The sequence below is a fragment of the Anser brachyrhynchus genome (genome assembly GCF_964034855.1).
Source record: "Anser brachyrhynchus genome assembly, chromosome: 8".
NCBI classification, from domain to species: domain Eukaryota; kingdom Metazoa; phylum Chordata; class Aves; order Anseriformes; family Anatidae; genus Anser; species Anser brachyrhynchus.
The window spans coordinates 28,634,402-28,650,736 of NC_137702.1; the positions used below are offsets into that span (position 1 = coordinate 28,634,402).

Consider the following 16,335-nt stretch of genomic DNA (forward strand, 5'->3'; position numbering starts at 1 on the left):
ATAGAACAATAGTAAGAAATAAATATAAAAAAAAAGAAGTATAAACTTATTATGCATGTACAGAATCATAGAATAAATTATATTGTGTTTTGTTTTTGTATAAACATTGCCATGGGTGTCAAATTATACCACATTGTCTTTGAGCCACTTCGAATATTTCACCTAGCTTTCCCTAATAGTCAGATAAAATATGGGAATTGACAGTGATTTATTAAAACTGACTTAGTTGAAAATATATTTAGCCAACATTCCTAGAAAGCTGTAGTTTGGAAAAGTTACACAGCTCAGTAGTGAATTATTTTTCCCTGTTCTAAAGTGAATGCTTGCAGATGCTGAAGTCTTCAATCTGATTACTATTGTTTTAGTCTGCATAAACAGAAATACTATAAATATTCACTGAGAACATAATACTTTTGTGAGCAGATTAGGAAATGCAAGAGATAATTTATAGCAGCATAGGCTTTATAGCTCTAGGCTCAACATTTCATGTAAGGTTCTAATGAGATTAAGAAACTGCTTTTCTGAGGATATTTCTATACTTTATCTTCCTCTCATAATCTACTGATAACACTAAAATATGTCCAATTTATAACTTACCTGGTTCACTAGTTACCACTAGTAAAACATTCTGTTCTGCTCAATACAGTGCAGGGAGCTTTGTCTACACATATTCAGAAACCATGTGGCCTAAACAAAGGGACACAACAGGGAAATGACATTTATTGCTATGCTTCCTTTTTTTGTTCTTTTTCTATGTTTTAATTGCCAGAATTTTAAGTGAACAATAAGTGTTTTATACTTACAGGATTGACAACATTCTACTGCCTTTCCCATCCCATAACACCCACTACAATTAAAACACTTCTTCGCAACAATATTTAGAAAGCAAAGGACATGTATTTCTTTATGACCGAATTCAACACAAGAGCAATTAATGAATTGAGTAAAATATGTAAAGAGCACCCCCTCTTCGTGGCTGCCTGAACCTAACACATAGCCACAGTTCCTCTGAGCTTTCTGAAGGACATGGGAAGAGCTGACTAGGAGTGAAGCGGTATTCAGCACGTGATGGATAGGGCAGAAGAGCAGGAAAAACAAGGCTGTGGCAAAGGTGTGGAGAAGTATAGTAGAAAAAAAATCTTTTGCACCAGACAAATAGAACACAGGGCAGTTCAAAGAGCCAAGCAGAGGCAAAGGAGGAAAAGAAGGCCAGATTTCTCAGATATGGTATTATGCAATTTCTAATATGTGGAGATGGACAGATTCACCTTCTTCCCCACAGAAGTCAACTGAGCAGTTCCTTGGACATGTAAGTATTCTTCTGCAGTGAAGGAACTGAAAAGGAAATTGTGTAACAGAAATACTTAAACTCCTCTGAGAGAGAAATCTTATATATACCAAGGAAAAATAACCGATTACTATCCACGATCTTTCTTCCATTCAATCTTAAACCAGTCTGACAATCTCATACTATGTAAAAAGTTAAGAATATTTATCTCTGCTAGTAGTCAAGTTACCTACAACCTGCTACATTAAAAATAATTAATCTAAGAATGTGTAGGGTTTGAGCTGTTGTTCTCCAAGGCTTGAGACGGGCAATATTGCAACAAAACTTTAGAGTATCAGTCTATAACAGGTTTTGCCATTACTCAATTAAACTGACTGTTGAACAAGGAAAGTGAGCACTGCTTTGTTTGTGACAGAAAATAAACTATTGCATAATGCCTACAAAATTCTGAAATATTACACTTCAGCAAATTGATTAGATGTCCTGATGTGCTCGGGAAAATACCTTACTTTTAACTTCATAAATTCTTATAAAATGACTTAAAATTTTAATCATTACTGTCATACAAAAATAAGGCCTTAATGATACCACTGCATATAAAGCAGAAGAAATAATAATGAAGAAAACAGCACTAACTAATTCTGAAGATCAGCAATAAACTTGACAGTACCTCTGGGTTTCCTCACTCATCTCAAAGACCTGTTGTTGTTCTGGAAGATGCTTGCTTTTTTCACCTTCTTTGCATGGTTTTAGGAGGCAAATATGTACCAAAAAAAGCTTGAAACAAAAGGAACAAAAACAAACCCTGGATGCAGGCCTGATCCTTCAAAAGCAGTGAACAGCTTAGCCACCAACTTTTGAATTAATTTAAGAAGACAGTGACAAGCTATATTTTCTTTGACGTTGTGTATAGTTCTACAATGAAACAGACAGCTAAGGCTCACTCTTCAATTGCTACATCACATAAAATAAATGCTGCACACAAAAATCATGGAAAATTTGGATCTCCCAGGTCCTTCTCTGCCAGGCAGCTTTCCAACCACTCATCTCCCAGCCTATAGTGCTGCTTGGGGTTCTTGTGCCCCAGGTGCAGGACCCGGCACTTGGCCTTGTTGAACTTCATACAGCTGGCCTCCGCCCATCGGTCCAGCCTATCCAGATCCTCATGCAGAGCCTTCCTTCCCTCGAGCAGATCGACACACGCACCTAACTTGGTGTCGTCTGCAAACTTACTGAGGGTGCACTCGATCTCCTCATCCAGATCATCGATAAAGATATTAAAGAGAACTGGCCCCAGTACTGAGCCCTGGGAGACTCCACTAGTAACCGGCCTCAAACTGGATTTAACTCTATTCACCACAACTCTTTGGGCCCGGCTACCCAGCCAGTTTCTAACCCAACGAAGCATACGCCAGTCCAAGCCAAGAACAGCCAGTTTCTTGGGGAGAATGCTGTGGGAAACAGTGTCAAAAGCCTTACTGAAGTCAAGGTAGACCACATCCACAGCCTTTCCCTCATCCACCCAGCATGTCACTTTGTCATAGGAGATCAGGTTAGTCAAGCAGGACCTGCCTTTCATAAAACCATGCTAACAGGGCCTGATCACCTGGTGGCCCTGCAAGGGGATGCAGCTCACTTCACATTTACGGGTGGAATAGCAAGCATGAATGTTAATTTGCAGCAAGCCACTGGGGATAACGGTGGGAGAACTGAGCTTTTGTTTGCTAAAGGACATAAACTGAGTGTGAACCACGCCACTCACTGGCTTGAATGATGTCAAAGGCTGGAGTAATGGATTGGCACAGCCCAGCTTCATCTGCTGACCTGGGCTCCACGTTGGCTTTGCCCCAGAGAAGGGACCTACTGCCAGCAAGCAGAGGCACTGCTTGCAGCTGCCCACCATAATGTTCCTGCTCCAGGTTACGGCTATGCGTGCACCTATCAGCCTTGGAAATAGAGCATTTTAACTTCCTCAGGTGCTGGATTCTATTGTCTTATTTTTTATTTTCTTCTGTGTTTCTGTGATCTGGGAAATGCAGTGCTCTCTCGGTAGCCTTAAGAGCTACCAATGGTATTGCCCCTGGTTATGATGTGAAAATGCTACTACGATCCCGTTCGTTAGGAGAAAAGACATCACTCTTCAGTTTGATTGCCATTCATTATTCACTGGGTATGGAGGAAACAGCATACGTACAGACCAACAGGAGAGAAACAAATTCTGATTGAAGTTATAACTTGGCATTAACGTGAATTGCAACAAATGGATCTTCGTCACTGTTACTGATCTGGAAGTTAGCCATTCCATCCCCGAAAACATACACCTGCTTTCCAGTACATGCGTTGCCCTCCTTTTGTCCAGAAATAACATCACAGTAGGTACCAGCAGGCAGACCAGTTTGCAAATTGGTGTTCATGTACCTGTGTGAAAATCAGTGAACGCTGCTTCTCCGTTGATTTCAAAACAGGTATTTCAAACTGGGTAAAGGAATTCTGAAGCTGATGCTATTGCATGACTTGGAAGGGCAATGTAATGCAAGGGAGTTCTGAGCCTGACCCTGCTTCTCTCCCTGCGCTCTCTTTTGGCCCTCCAGAACTGGGGTGCCACTGCGCGAATCTAGCTCAGGCTGTAGGAGTTGTTCTCATTGGAAGAAAAGGACAGGACAAAATCAAAGCATAAAAGAGCTTCACAACAGGACACGTGCTGCTAAAGGTAATCCTAATTGTGATGATTGTTCAATCCATTAGGGTTGAACTGGCTTGGACTGGCTTGGATTGGATTGGCAAGTTTGGATGAGGGAAATGAGAGAGTGCCTCCTCTCCTGAGAACTACCAAAACTTCAGCTCCTACGGCTTACGTCCTTGGGCACTGCTCTGTCCACAGCCTCAGCCTCTTCTAATGTGAACTCATATGTGGGTGTACTGGAGATGACATGATACGTGAGGGAGACCGCAGGAATGGGACGCTCAAGATGCTAACGGACAATCTGTACATCTTCAGACACTCCACTCAGACACCTTAGCCTTGCTTTCGATAGTCTCTATTCACCTGACTGTGCTCTAGCTCAAGGACATCCCCCTTCCCAACACCTGAGCCCTTTCAGTGTTCCGGTTGGGGAGCTATGCTTCTCCTCGCGGATACGGTCTCTCCCACCGACTTACCAGTCGTCGTTATTAAAGACGATGAAGCCTTTATTGCCACAGCCAAAAGCTACTTGATTGCTGCCGTTGTCCCACCAGTTTGAGAAAGGCTGGCCGTCTACCACGTTACGGAAGATAACCATGTTCCTGAAAATGCAAGGAATGGCTGTCACTGGAGTTGCAAGAGCTCCACAGCCAAGAGGCTCATGATGCAAAAGTCACTGCTTTTACTGCGTTTTGCTCCAGAGTCTCCTACTTTATTTGCCGCCAGCGATGTTCACAAACCCAGCCGTTGCCACAGGTGGTGTCCGCATTGATTGTAACAGACTTTGTTGATCCATCCGAGTTGCTAGGTGGTCCGATCCAGTCGTTGGCATCCTTTTATTGAAAAGAGACATTTGAAAGTTCTTACTGGAAAACGCAGAGCAAAAAGCGGGAAGGATGACGCATCTAATTTCCACCCACCCGATCCAACACAAGACAGAGAAATCACTTGAGAAGTTTAGCAAACGTGAATCTTCAGCGTTACAAACTTACCTGCCCGTTTACAAAATTTCTTGTCCAACGATAACTTGACATCACACGTGTGAACCCATACGGATGAGCCAACATGAAACCAACGGCCATTTTATAAAGCCTGATGGGCCAAAAGCATAATGAGACGTGGCAAGAGAAAGCGTGCCGGGGAACAAACAGACAAACAAATCAGCAAGAGGAAGAGGCATCACCCAGACAACCCAGCATTCCTTACCTGGCGTCCCAGAAGGTTAGAATGGAAGCTCCACCAGCCCCGTGCCCCCGCTGGTTGTCATGGTTATCCACAAAGACCAGGGCTCTGTCAGAAGGCACAAAGCCCCAGCCTTCTCCCCAGTTCCTGGCCAAAAACACAAAGACTTGAATCTACCCCGCCAAGCTGCACATCCAGCGTATCCTAGGCAAGCTGCAGGATGGTCACCTTACTTTAAGTAGGACATCTTTTCTCCATTCCACTTGCGGATCACTGTCCCCAGTTTTGCTCCGTATTTGAATTCGGTCACTCGGCCATTATCAAAGTACTGACTGCCTGTGATTGGCTCGCCGCCCAAGTCAATTACCTAGTACAGGAAGCAGAAGGTAATCATCTGTTCCAGTCCCACAGAGACAAAAAATCTGCAGCATACCGCCGGCAACATCACCTCATGCTTTAGATCGAGAGAAATGCATTGCCCAGGACGCTCATTTCTGCCAGGCAGATCAACCAAAAGTTGGTACAATACATGATATAACCATGTGGAAAGATGGGGCTGTAGAGTTGCCCTAAGTTGCCGCCTACCACCTCCTGGTGAGTTGACCATTAGAAATCCCAACATAGATTTCAAGGCGTCTTGCATTTCTGAAGGGCAGTTATCACTCGCCCACTGGACTGCAGAGCTCAGCCTTTCCTGGTGTGTAGGAACAGGCCCATGGCATCACTGCCACCTCTCAGGAGGAGGAAGGTAAAAAGGACACAAACACAAACTTAGTCAGAAAGAGAGGCAGAAAGGAAAATCATGGCGATTACCTCTTGGTAAATGAACGGTTTTGTTCCTGAAGGAAACCATTGAGTATTCAGAGTGTTCAGCTTGTCCAGAAATGCTTTGATGTCCTCAGGCCACATATGCTTGGCAGCATCAATCCGGAAGCCTGCTACACCAATACTAATGAGGTGATTCATGTACTCTGCAACTTTTGAGCGTACATAGTCCTTGTCCAGGGCCAGATCAAGAAGACCACTCAAGCGGCAGTCACAGACCTGTGTAAGGAGAAACGTGTAAGGTAAAGGAAAAGGAGAAAGGACAAAGGAGCAAGGTAAAGAAGGACAAAGGACAAAGGTAAAAGGAGCAAACAAAGGAAAAAGAAAAGGACAAAGAAATTATACAAAGGATGAAGGACAAAGGACAAAGGAAAAGGAAATAAGGAACAGAAAAAGGATGAAAAAAATGGGAAAGGAAAAAGGAGAATGGAGAAAGGAGAAAACAGAAAGGAGAAAGACAAAAGGAGAAAGGAAAGGGACAAATGGGAAAGGAGAAAGGAGAAAGAAGAAGGTATTGGATAGCACTGTGGTCTCACTCCATGCAGCAGCTTACAGAGCAGCTCTGAATAAAATATCACCTCCCCATCTTGATGTCATCAGCGTTCAGTGTGGGAATAGGCACTGAGTATCGTTGCAAAGCATTTGAAGGCTGAGCTGTGACCTTGCGAAAGAACTGCCACACATTCCATGTACAAAAAGACTACCGCGTGCAGCCAGGGTAGCATCTTGCACTGCTGCCAGTTTTGCAGGGGGCACCTTACCAGGCTCAGCTGAGTTTACCAGCCGTAAGGAAGAGCTCACTGGTGCAGCTGAGTGCCTTGGGCTCCATCAATTCAGGCGCACACTCAGTTCCTATTGCAGCTGACAGATTTCTCAGAGATAAACTCTATCAGTTATTGTTTGGCTAGCGAGCTGGGTATCACTCTTCCGTTTTGTTTTTTCCTGAATTGCCCCACAGCTGAAGATGAAATACCTTTTCATAATGTTTATGGCTTATCATAAACCAAGCAGTCTGTGCGCAGCGCACCCAAATTTGGGACTTTATTCTTTCCAGTCATATAAACAAAGATAATATATCAGAAGTTAGCCCAAGCATGACACGTGGACCCTCAAGGGGAGCTCTGAAACGTAAAAGGAAAGGAAAGGAATTAAAAGACAAGTGGAACTCTAATAGCTCTCAGAGAATGAATGAATTCATCAGCATTCAGAGGCACCTAGCGCTCACGATTAATCCCAGCTCACACCTGGCTACCACACCAGCCACTCTCAGTCAATAGCAGATGCATCACACAGCACGTTGTGAGACTTGAACAGCTGAATCACTTACCATTAGCTTAAGACAAGCCTAGAGGGAATGGTGTTTTAAAATTTGACCTCAGATGCATTGGGTTGATCTTGCCAATAATGACAAACAATCAGTTTGTTCTCACTATCCTCTTAATCACAATTTGTAATCACCTCACTGGTTGCTTGTTGTTGAAGAGTAGACAAGGTCATGTGTGGAGCTGGTGCATATTTTTTGGTAGAATGAATTGAGTCCTTTTACTTACGATGTTAGAATCCTTTTTCCCTCTTGCTCCCATTTAGAAATATTTGTCTTCTACTGTGCCTGTGTACTGAAGGTACAAACCAATGAAGCAAAGATTCCCACCAATCAATGTGCCATTGCTATTAGTTAAAATAAAGGCAATATACTAATTCATTTTTTGTAGTGGAAAAAGACCTCTAGTAAGTTCTATGACATGAAAATGAACAGGTGGGCAAATGGGACGTGCTTTTGCATTTCATCCTTGAACACAAATTCTGGGAAAGAGAAGAATGTATCTGACGTATATGGAATGTCATGGCTAGTTTAGAAAGAACATACTCGAGGCAGTTCAGGTACAAAGTGTAATGACATTTTCTCTTGGAGTGGGTATGCCTGTTTGTGGACTTCTTGCTTTTCTCACGGTTATTCACTAAGTGTCAGGGATTTTCTGGTTTTTGAATTCTCACAGAGTGTTGTTTTATCATGGGCCTGACTCCAGCTTACTCATGGAGTGTTGTACTAAGAACTTGATGTTATATATTAGTTCCAAATGAGATCCTCATATCATGTCACAAGCAAAAGCTGGAAGGTTTTTGAAAGTGGAAAGTGCAGGAAAAGCCAGCAGAGGCTTAGGCAACAGATCCATTTGGCTTTCCAATTCAGTTTTATGACAGACATCAAAAATCCATCTGCACTATCTCTTTACATCTAATTTTGCATTTCTCTCCTTGACTCAGATAAATCAGTGGTCATTTAAAGGAAGGTGAAAGCCTATGGAGGCGCTCCACAGGAAAGTACTTGAAACTCATCACTTTAACTCAGGTAGAGCAACAGTTACTCTGCATGATTGTGTGATGAAAAACTGTAATATCTGCTAGCAGGCACTGTGAAATAACACTAAAAAAACATAAGGCCAATTTCCAATTACCAGTGTGATTCAGCTGTTCAAGTCTCACAACGTGCTGTGTGATGCATCTGCTATTGACTGAGAGTGGCTGGTGTGGTAGCCAGGTGTGAGCTGGGATTAATCGTGAGCACTAGATGCCTCTGAATGCTGATGCATTCATTTGTTCTCTGAGAGCTATTAGAGTTCCACTTGTCTTTTAATTCCTTTCCTTTCCTTTTACGTTCCAGAGCTCCACTTGAGGGTCCACGTGTCACGCCTGGGCTAACTTCTGATGCATTATCTTTGTTTATATGACTGGAAAGAATAAAGTCACAAATTTGGGTGCGCTGCACACAGACTGCTTGGTTTATGATAAGGCATAAACATTATGAAAAGGTAGTTCATCTTCAGCTGTGGGGCAATTCAGGAAAAAACAAAACGGAAGAGTGATACCCAGCTCGCTAGCCAAACAATAACTGATAGAGTTTATCTCTGAGAAATCTGTCAGCTGCAATAGGAACTTAGTCACCTTGCAGGAGTATAAATGGCCAGTGGAGAGACCACAGCCTTATGCTGAAGGCACCATGCAAGTTCTCCTTCTCCTCGCGGCCGTAGGGCTTTGCGGGGCGCAGTACAACCCCAACACTAAGGCTGGGAGGACATCTATTGTACATCTCTTTGAATGGCGCTGGGCCGATATTGCTCTTGAGTGTGAACGCTACTTAGCTCCTAATGGATTTGGAGGAGTTCAGGTACGTTGTTTCCTGCCCGTAGGTAGTAAAACTGCTTTGTAGCATTTGAGTAATGAACCGCAGAAGACCAGAATCGGAGACAGCCAGCTCCGAGTAACTTTGGTGTGGAACGTGGGGATGGAAGTAGTAAATGCTGTTAGGCGCAACCAGAGATCCTGCCGGCCTGGGTAGAGTGTCTCTCCAGCAGACCAGCTGCAAAGGTGCATGCTTTCCCCTGATGGGCTTCCCTTGGAAGGCTAAGTTTTCCTCTTCCCTTTTTACCGAGGCAAGTGTCTCAGCGTGGAGTTTTGGCTTTCCAAAGGATGTCTCTATTCCAGACAAAAGTAGTTCCTGTGGCTTCAGCCCTGCCATGCGCGTGTCCTTGGACACCAGGCCCAGGCTGGACATGGGCAGCCCATGGGAACAAAAGCGAACTTCCTTGTCACCAGTCTACAAGACTGACATCTTGCCGACCCAAGCTTGTGCTGCAGGGAGGGAGAGAGAGCGAGAGAGACCGGGTCTGGCGCAAAGCCTGTCTCTCATGGAAATCCAGGACTAATCTTGGTGCACATTTTGCACATAGAACTTGAAATAAAAACTACTGATTTCTTACTGAGGTCCACCATCTCACCTGCAGGTTTCTCCTCCAAATGAAAATATTGTCGTTACTAACCCAAACAGACCCTGGTGGGAAAGATACCAGCCCATCAGCTACAAGATCTGCACTCGATCAGGAAACGAAAATGAATTCAGGGACATGGTGACCAGATGCAACAACGTTGGAGTAAGTGCCTTTAAAACATGTAACTGATACAGCGAGCAGTGCGGTTGCAGCTGAGGCAAGTCACTGCTCCTGTCCTCAAAGGAGGCATAAATGGAGAATGAAGTGAAAGGGGAAAATGAAAGTGAAAGGGGAAAAAGGTCGAATTAACAGTGATGCGGTAAAGCTCTGACTGTCGCTTCCCAGTGCTACAAAGCATACTGAAGTGCAATCACTACTTTTCCAGGTTTATATTTATGTGGATGCTGTTGTCAACCACATGTGTGGGGCTGCGGGTGGCTCAGGAACCCACTCAACCTGTGGAAGCTATTTCGATGCTGGGAGCGAAAGTTTTCCAGAAGTGCCGTACTCTAGCTGGGATTTCAATGATGGCAAATGTCACACCTCAAATGGAGAAATCCAGAATTATGGAGACATGTACCAGGTAAATTTCTATGGGAAAACTGTGAATTCTTTTTTAACCTGTTGTGTAAAGATTACCGTAAGGCCACACAAAGGGAGTAGTTTACCACAGATTCAGCGCTTCGCCACCTGACCAGTGAATACAGTGGTGAGCGTCATAGGCTTCTCTTCAGGGAAGGTACTTGTGGTGCACAGTATTGTAGGCACTGAGAAATCACAAACCTGCCCCACATGTTTCATGTGGGCATGCGCAGGAGTGTGCACCTGAACTGATGGAGCCCAAAGCACTCAGCTGCACCAGTGAGCTCTTCCTTACGGCTGGTAAACTCAGCTGAGCCTGATAAGGTGCCCCCTGCAAAACTGGCAGTAGTGCAGGATGCTACCCTGGCTGCACGCGGTAGTCTTTTTGTACATGGAATGTGTGGCAGTTCTTTCGCAAGGTCACAGCTCAGCCTTCAACTGCTTTGCAACGATACTCAGTGCCTATTCCCACACTGAACGCTAATGACATCAAGATGTGGAGGTGATATTTTACTGACTGCTGCTTTATAAGCTGCTGCATGGAGTGAGACCACAGTGCTATCCAATACCTTCTTCTTCCTCCTTGTTCCTTTATCCCTTCTCCTTTTGTCTTTCCCCTTTCTGTTTTCTCCTTTCTCCTTTCTCCTTTCCCATTTCTTTCATTCTTTTCCTTTTCATTTGTCCCTCATACTTTGACTCTTTCCTATCTACTTTTCATTTTCCTTTACGTTTTTCCTTTCTCCGTTTCCTTTACCTTGCTCCTTTTTCCTTTCACAGGTTCGTGACTGCCGCTTGAGTGGTCTTCTTGATCTGGCCCTGGACAAGGACTATGTACGCTCAAAAGTTGCAGAGTACATGAATCACCTCATTAGTATTGGTGTAGCAGGCTTCCGGATTGATGCTGCCAAGCATATGTGGCCTGGGGACATCAAAGCATTTCTGGACAAGCTGAACACTCTGAATACTCAATGGTTTCCTTCAGGAACAAAACCGTTCATTTACCAAGAGGTAATCGCCATGATTTTCCTTTCTGCCTCTCTTTCTGACTAAGTTTGTGTTTGTGTCCTTTTTACCTTCCTCCTCCTGAGAGGTGGCAGTGATGCCATGGGCCTGTTCCTACACACCAGGAAAGGCTGAGCTCTGCAGTCCAGTGGGCGAGTGATAACTGCCCTTCAGAAATGCAAGACACCTTGAAATCTATGTCGGGATTTCTAATGGTCAACTCACCAGGAGGTGGTAGGCGGCAACTTAGGGCAACTCTACAGCCCCATCTTTCCACATGGTTATATCATGTATTGTACCAACTTTTGGTTGATCTGCCTGGCAGAAATGAGTGTCCTGGGCAATGCATTTCTCTCGATCTAAAGCATGAGGTGATGTTGCCGGCGGTATGCTGCAGATTTTTTGTCTCTGTGGGACCGGAACAGATGATTACCTTCTGCTTCCTGTACTAGGTAATTGACTTGGGCGGTGAGCCGATCACAGGCAGTCAGTACTTTGATAATGGCCGAGTGACCGAATTCAAATACGGAGCAAAACTGGGGACAGTGATCCGCAAGTGGAATGGAGAAAAGATGTCCTACTTAAAGTAAGGGTGACCATCCTGCAGCTTGCCTAGGATACGCTGGATGTGCAGCTTGGCGGGGTAGATTCAAGTCTTTGTGTTTTTGGCCAGGAACTGGGGAGAAGGCTGGGGCTTTGTACCTTCTGACAGAGCCCTGGTCTTTGTGGATAACCATGACAACCAGCGGGGGCACGGGGCTGGTGGAGCTTCCATTCTAACCTTCTGGGACGCCAGGTAAGGAATGCTGGGTTGTCTGGGTGATGCCTCTTCCTCTTGCTGATTTGTTTGTCTGTTTGTTCCCCAGCACACTTTCTCTTGCCACGTCTCATTATGCTTTTGGCCCATCAGGCTTTATAAAATGGCCGTTGGTTTCATGTTGGCTCATCCGTATGGGTTCACACGTGTGATGTCAAGTTATCGTTGGACAAGAAATTTTGTAAACGGGCAGGTAAGTTTGTAACGCTGAAGATTCACGTTTGCTGAACTTCTCAAGTGATTTCTCTGTCACGTGTTGGATAGGGTGGGTGGATATTAGATGCGTCATCCTTCCCGCTTTTTGCTCTGCGTTTTCCAGTAAGAACTTTCAAATGTCTCTTTTCAATAAAAGGATGCCAACGACTGGATCGGACCACCTAGCAACTCGGATGGATCAACAAAGTCTGTTACAATCAATGCGGACACCACCTGTGGCAACGACTGGGTTTGTGAACATCGCTGGCGGCAAATAAAGTAGGAGACTCTGGAGCAAAACGCAGTAAAAGCAGTGACTTTTGCATCATGAGCCTCTTGGCTGTGGAGCTCTTGCAACTCCAGTGACAGCCATTCCTTGCATTTTCAGGAACATGGTTATCTTCCGTAACGTGGTAGATGGCCAGCCTTTCTCAAACTGGTGGGACAACGACAGCAATCAAGTAGCTTTTGGCCGTGGCAATAAAGGCTTCATCGTCTTTAATAACGACGACTGGTAAGTCGGTGGGAGAGACCGTATCCACGAGGAGAAGCATAGCTCCCCAACCGGAACACTGAAAGGGTCAGGTGTTGGGAAGGGGGATGTCCTTGAGCTAGAGCACAGTCAGGTGAATAGAGACTATCGAAAGCAAGGCTAAGGTGTCTGAGTGGAGTGTCTGAAGATGTACAGATTGTCCGTTAGCATCTTGAGCGTCCCATTCCTGCGGTCTCCCTCACGTATCATGTCATCTCCAGTACACCCACATATGAGTTCACATTAGAAGAGGCTGAGGCTGTGGACAGAGCAGTGCCCAAGGACGTAAGCCGTAGGAGCTGAAGTTTTGGTAGTTCTCAGGAGAGGAGGCACTCTCTCATTTCCCTCATCCAAACTTGCCAATCCAATCCAAGCCAGTCCAAGCCAGTTCAACCCTAATGGATTGAACGATCATCACAATTAGGATTACCTTTAGCAGCACGTGTCCTGTTGTGAAGCTCTTTTATGCTTTGATTTTGTCCTGTCCTTTTCTTCCAATGAGAACAACTCCTACAGCCTGAGCTAGATTCGCGCAGTGGCACCCCAGTTCTGGAGGGCCAAAAGAGAGCGCAGGGAGAGAAGCAGGGTCAGGCTCAGAACTCCCTTGCATTACATTGCCCTTCCAAGTCATGCAATAGCATCAGCTTCAGAATTCCTTTACCCAGTTTGAAATACCTGTTTTGAAATCAACGGAGAAGCAGCGTTCACTGATTTTCACACAGGTACATGAACACCAATTTGCAAACTGGTCTGCCTGCTGGTACCTACTGTGATGTTATTTCTGGACAAAAGGAGGGCAACGCATGTACTGGAAAGCAGGTGTATGTTTCCGGGGATGGAATGGCTAACTTCCAGATCAGTAACAGTGACGAAGATCCATTTGTTGCAATTCACGTTGATGCCAAGTTATAACTTCAATCAGAATTTGTTTCTCTCCTGTTGGTCTGTACGTATGCTGTTTCCCCCATTTGCGATTCCCTGGTGTTCAAGAATGAGTGATTCTCCATACCCAGTGAATAATAAACGGCAATCAAACTGAAGAGTGATGTCTTTTCTCCTAACGAACGGGATCGTAGTAGCATTATCACATCATAACCAGGGGCAATACCATTGGTAGCTCTTAAGGCTACCGAGAGAGCACTGCATTTCCCAGATCACAGAAACACAGAAGAAAATAAAAAATAAGACAATAGAAGCCAGCACCTGAGGAAGTTAAAATGCTCTATTTCCAAGGCTGATAGGGGCATGCATAGCCGTAACCTGGAGCAGGCACATTGTGGCGGGCAGCTGCAAGCAGTGCCTCTGCTTGCTGGCAGTAGGTCCCTTCTCTGGGGCAAAGCCAACGTGGAGCCCAGGTCAGCAGATGAAGCTGGGCTGTGCCAATCCATTATTCCAGCCTTTGACATCATTCAAGCCAGTGAGTGGCATGGTTCACACTCAGTTTATGTCCTTTAGCAAACAAAAGCTCAGTTCTCCCACCATTATCCCCAGTGGCTTGCTGCAAACTAACGGCCATGCTGGCTGTTCCACAGGTTGTTCCACCTCTTTATTTATTTTTTTTATTATTTTTTAATTTCTGTTGTTTTGTTTGTTGCTTGTTTTTTTTTTAGTTTTGCTTCAGGCCCATGTTGACTTGCAGCCTATCACTCACAAACTGCATGATTCTATGCTAGCTATTAGACAAACAGTTCATAACCAGAAATGTAAAAGTGAGGCCATAAAGACTGCAAGCTCTAACCACCATAGCTTTTGTGGAAAATGATTGAAATGACATACATCCGCCTGAGGTGTCCATAAATAACAGGCAACAAAGGCATGCAGAATACAGAGATGCCTGTGATCATTCCTGAATCCAAATTTCCATGATATTTGAGTGCAGCATTTGTTTTATGTGATGTAGCAATTCAAGAGTCAGCCTTAGCTGTCTTTTTCATTGTAGAACTATATACCACATCAAAGAAAATAAATCTTGTCACTGTCTTCTTAAGTGAATTCAAAATCTGCCGGACAAACTGTTCACTGCTTTTGAAGGATCTTCAACTTTTTCAGAATTAGTTAGCACTGTTTTCTTCATTATTATTTCTTCTGATTTATATGAAGTGGTATCATTAAGTTTTGCTGCAAACTATTATCCATGCTGGCTGTTCCAAAGGTAAATGTGGAATGCAAGTCTTTCTCAGGCATACTCAACTTGGAATTTGTGAACCAGTCTGAAGGCACAAATCATATTTGTATGTGTTTATATAATATTTAATTCCAGTGGTAAGTGTAGAGCTGGTCTTCAATTTCTACATCACATAAAATAAATGCTACAGTCCAACATGAGGGCAAATTTGGTTTCAGACATGATCACAAGCAAAGACATATCCATCTGACAGATGATGGATGCCAAGTTGGGGGGATGTGTCTATCTGCCAGAGGGTAGGAAGGCCCTGCAGCAGGACCTGGACAGGTTGGCTTGACGGGCAGAGGCCAATGGGATAACGTTCAACATGGCTAAGTGCTGGGTCCTGCACTTTGGCCACAACAACCCCATGCAGCGCCACAGGCTTGGGGCCGAGTGGCTGGAAAGCTGTGCAGAGGAAGAGGATCTGGGGGTGTTGGTCAATGCTCACCTGAACATGAGCCAGCGGTGTGCCCAGGTGGCCCAGAAGGCCGACGGCATCCTGTCTTGTATCAGGAATAGTGTAACCAGCAGGACCAGGGAGGTGATCGCTCCCTGTACTCTGCTCTGGCAAGGCCGCACCTCGAGTACTGTGTTCAGTTTTGGGCCCCTTAGTACAAGAAGGACATCGAGGCCCTGGACCTCGTCCAGAGAAGGGCTACAAAGTTGGTGAAGTGTCTGGAACACAAGTCTTATGAGGAGTGGCTGAGAGAACTGGGGTTGTTTAGTCTGGAGAAGAGGACGTTCAGGGCAGGCCTTACTGCTCTCTACAACGACCCGAGAGGAAGGTGTGGGGAGCTGGGGGCCGGCCTCCTCTCGCACATTACCAGCGACAAGAGGGAATGACTTCAAGTTGCACAAGGGGTGGTTCAGGTTGGAAATTAGGAGAAATTTCTTCTCAGAAAGAGTAGTCAGGCACTGGAATGGGTTTCCAGGGAAGTGGTGGAGTCACCGTCCCTGGGGGTGTTCAAGAAAAGATTGGAAACACCCAGTTTGTGAGTGTTAGACCTGAATGTCAACATGGGCCAGAACCAAAACTAAACAACAATCAACCAACCAAAACAAACAAACAAAAAAACTTTACAACAACGTAATGCAGCATGGAGACAAGCATACGCTGTGCTCCAGTCTCTGTCCGGATATCCATTGCAAACCTGTCTTTTGCCCCTGGGATCAGGCCAGGGAGCACTCCTGCCCCTTTGAAAGAGGCTGGCTCCCCATTCCACTTGCTGCTTGACTGCCGGGAGCCTGTTGCTTGCAGTGAGGGATAGCACAAGGCAACACAGAAGGCAGTGAAA

The 16,335-nt window shown here is 44.9% G+C and overlaps 2 protein-coding genes across 2 annotated transcripts; one reads left to right on the top strand and one right to left on the bottom strand.

Moving 5' to 3' along the window:
- Nucleotides 1-3,491: 3,491 nt before the first annotated feature.
- On the bottom strand, nucleotides 3,492-7,475 carry LOC308198775 (pancreatic alpha-amylase-like; the record flags this gene model as incomplete). Its single annotated transcript, XM_080601767.1, has 8 exons — nucleotides 3,492-3,706; nucleotides 4,448-4,573; nucleotides 4,683-4,804; nucleotides 4,964-5,063; nucleotides 5,178-5,300; nucleotides 5,387-5,520; nucleotides 5,967-6,197; nucleotides 7,437-7,475. The coding sequence occupies 8 exons, from the start codon at nucleotides 7,473-7,475 to the stop codon at nucleotides 3,517-3,519; spliced, it is 1,065 nt and encodes a 354-aa protein (XP_080457893.1). The 3' UTR covers nucleotides 3,492-3,516.
- A 1,486-nt stretch (nucleotides 7,476-8,961) lies between these two features.
- LOC308199049 (pancreatic alpha-amylase-like) lies at nucleotides 8,962-13,913 on the top strand. The gene is made up of 10 exons (XM_080602488.1): nucleotides 8,962-9,144; nucleotides 9,761-9,907; nucleotides 10,131-10,328; nucleotides 11,105-11,335; nucleotides 11,782-11,915; nucleotides 12,003-12,125; nucleotides 12,240-12,339; nucleotides 12,499-12,620; nucleotides 12,730-12,855; nucleotides 13,596-13,913. The coding sequence occupies exons 1-10, from the start codon at nucleotides 8,977-8,979 to the stop codon at nucleotides 13,783-13,785; spliced, it is 1,539 nt and encodes a 512-aa protein (XP_080458614.1). The 5' UTR covers nucleotides 8,962-8,976; the 3' UTR covers nucleotides 13,786-13,913.
- The last annotated feature ends 2,422 nt before the right edge of the window (nucleotides 13,914-16,335 follow it).

Excerpts from the sequence above, each read along its gene's own strand:
- LOC308199049 (XM_080602488.1), top strand. The coding sequence starts at position 8,977 with ATGCAAGTTCTCCTTCTCCTCGCGGCCGTAGGGCTTTGCGGGGCGCAG. Across the intron at positions 9,145-9,760 it reads ATGGATTTGGAGGAGTTCAG|GTTTCTCCTCCAAATGAAAA; the intron begins GTACGTTGTTTC and ends TCTCACCTGCAG. Across the intron at positions 12,126-12,239 it reads CTAACCTTCTGGGACGCCAG|GCTTTATAAAATGGCCGTTG; the intron begins GTAAGGAATGCT and ends TTGGCCCATCAG.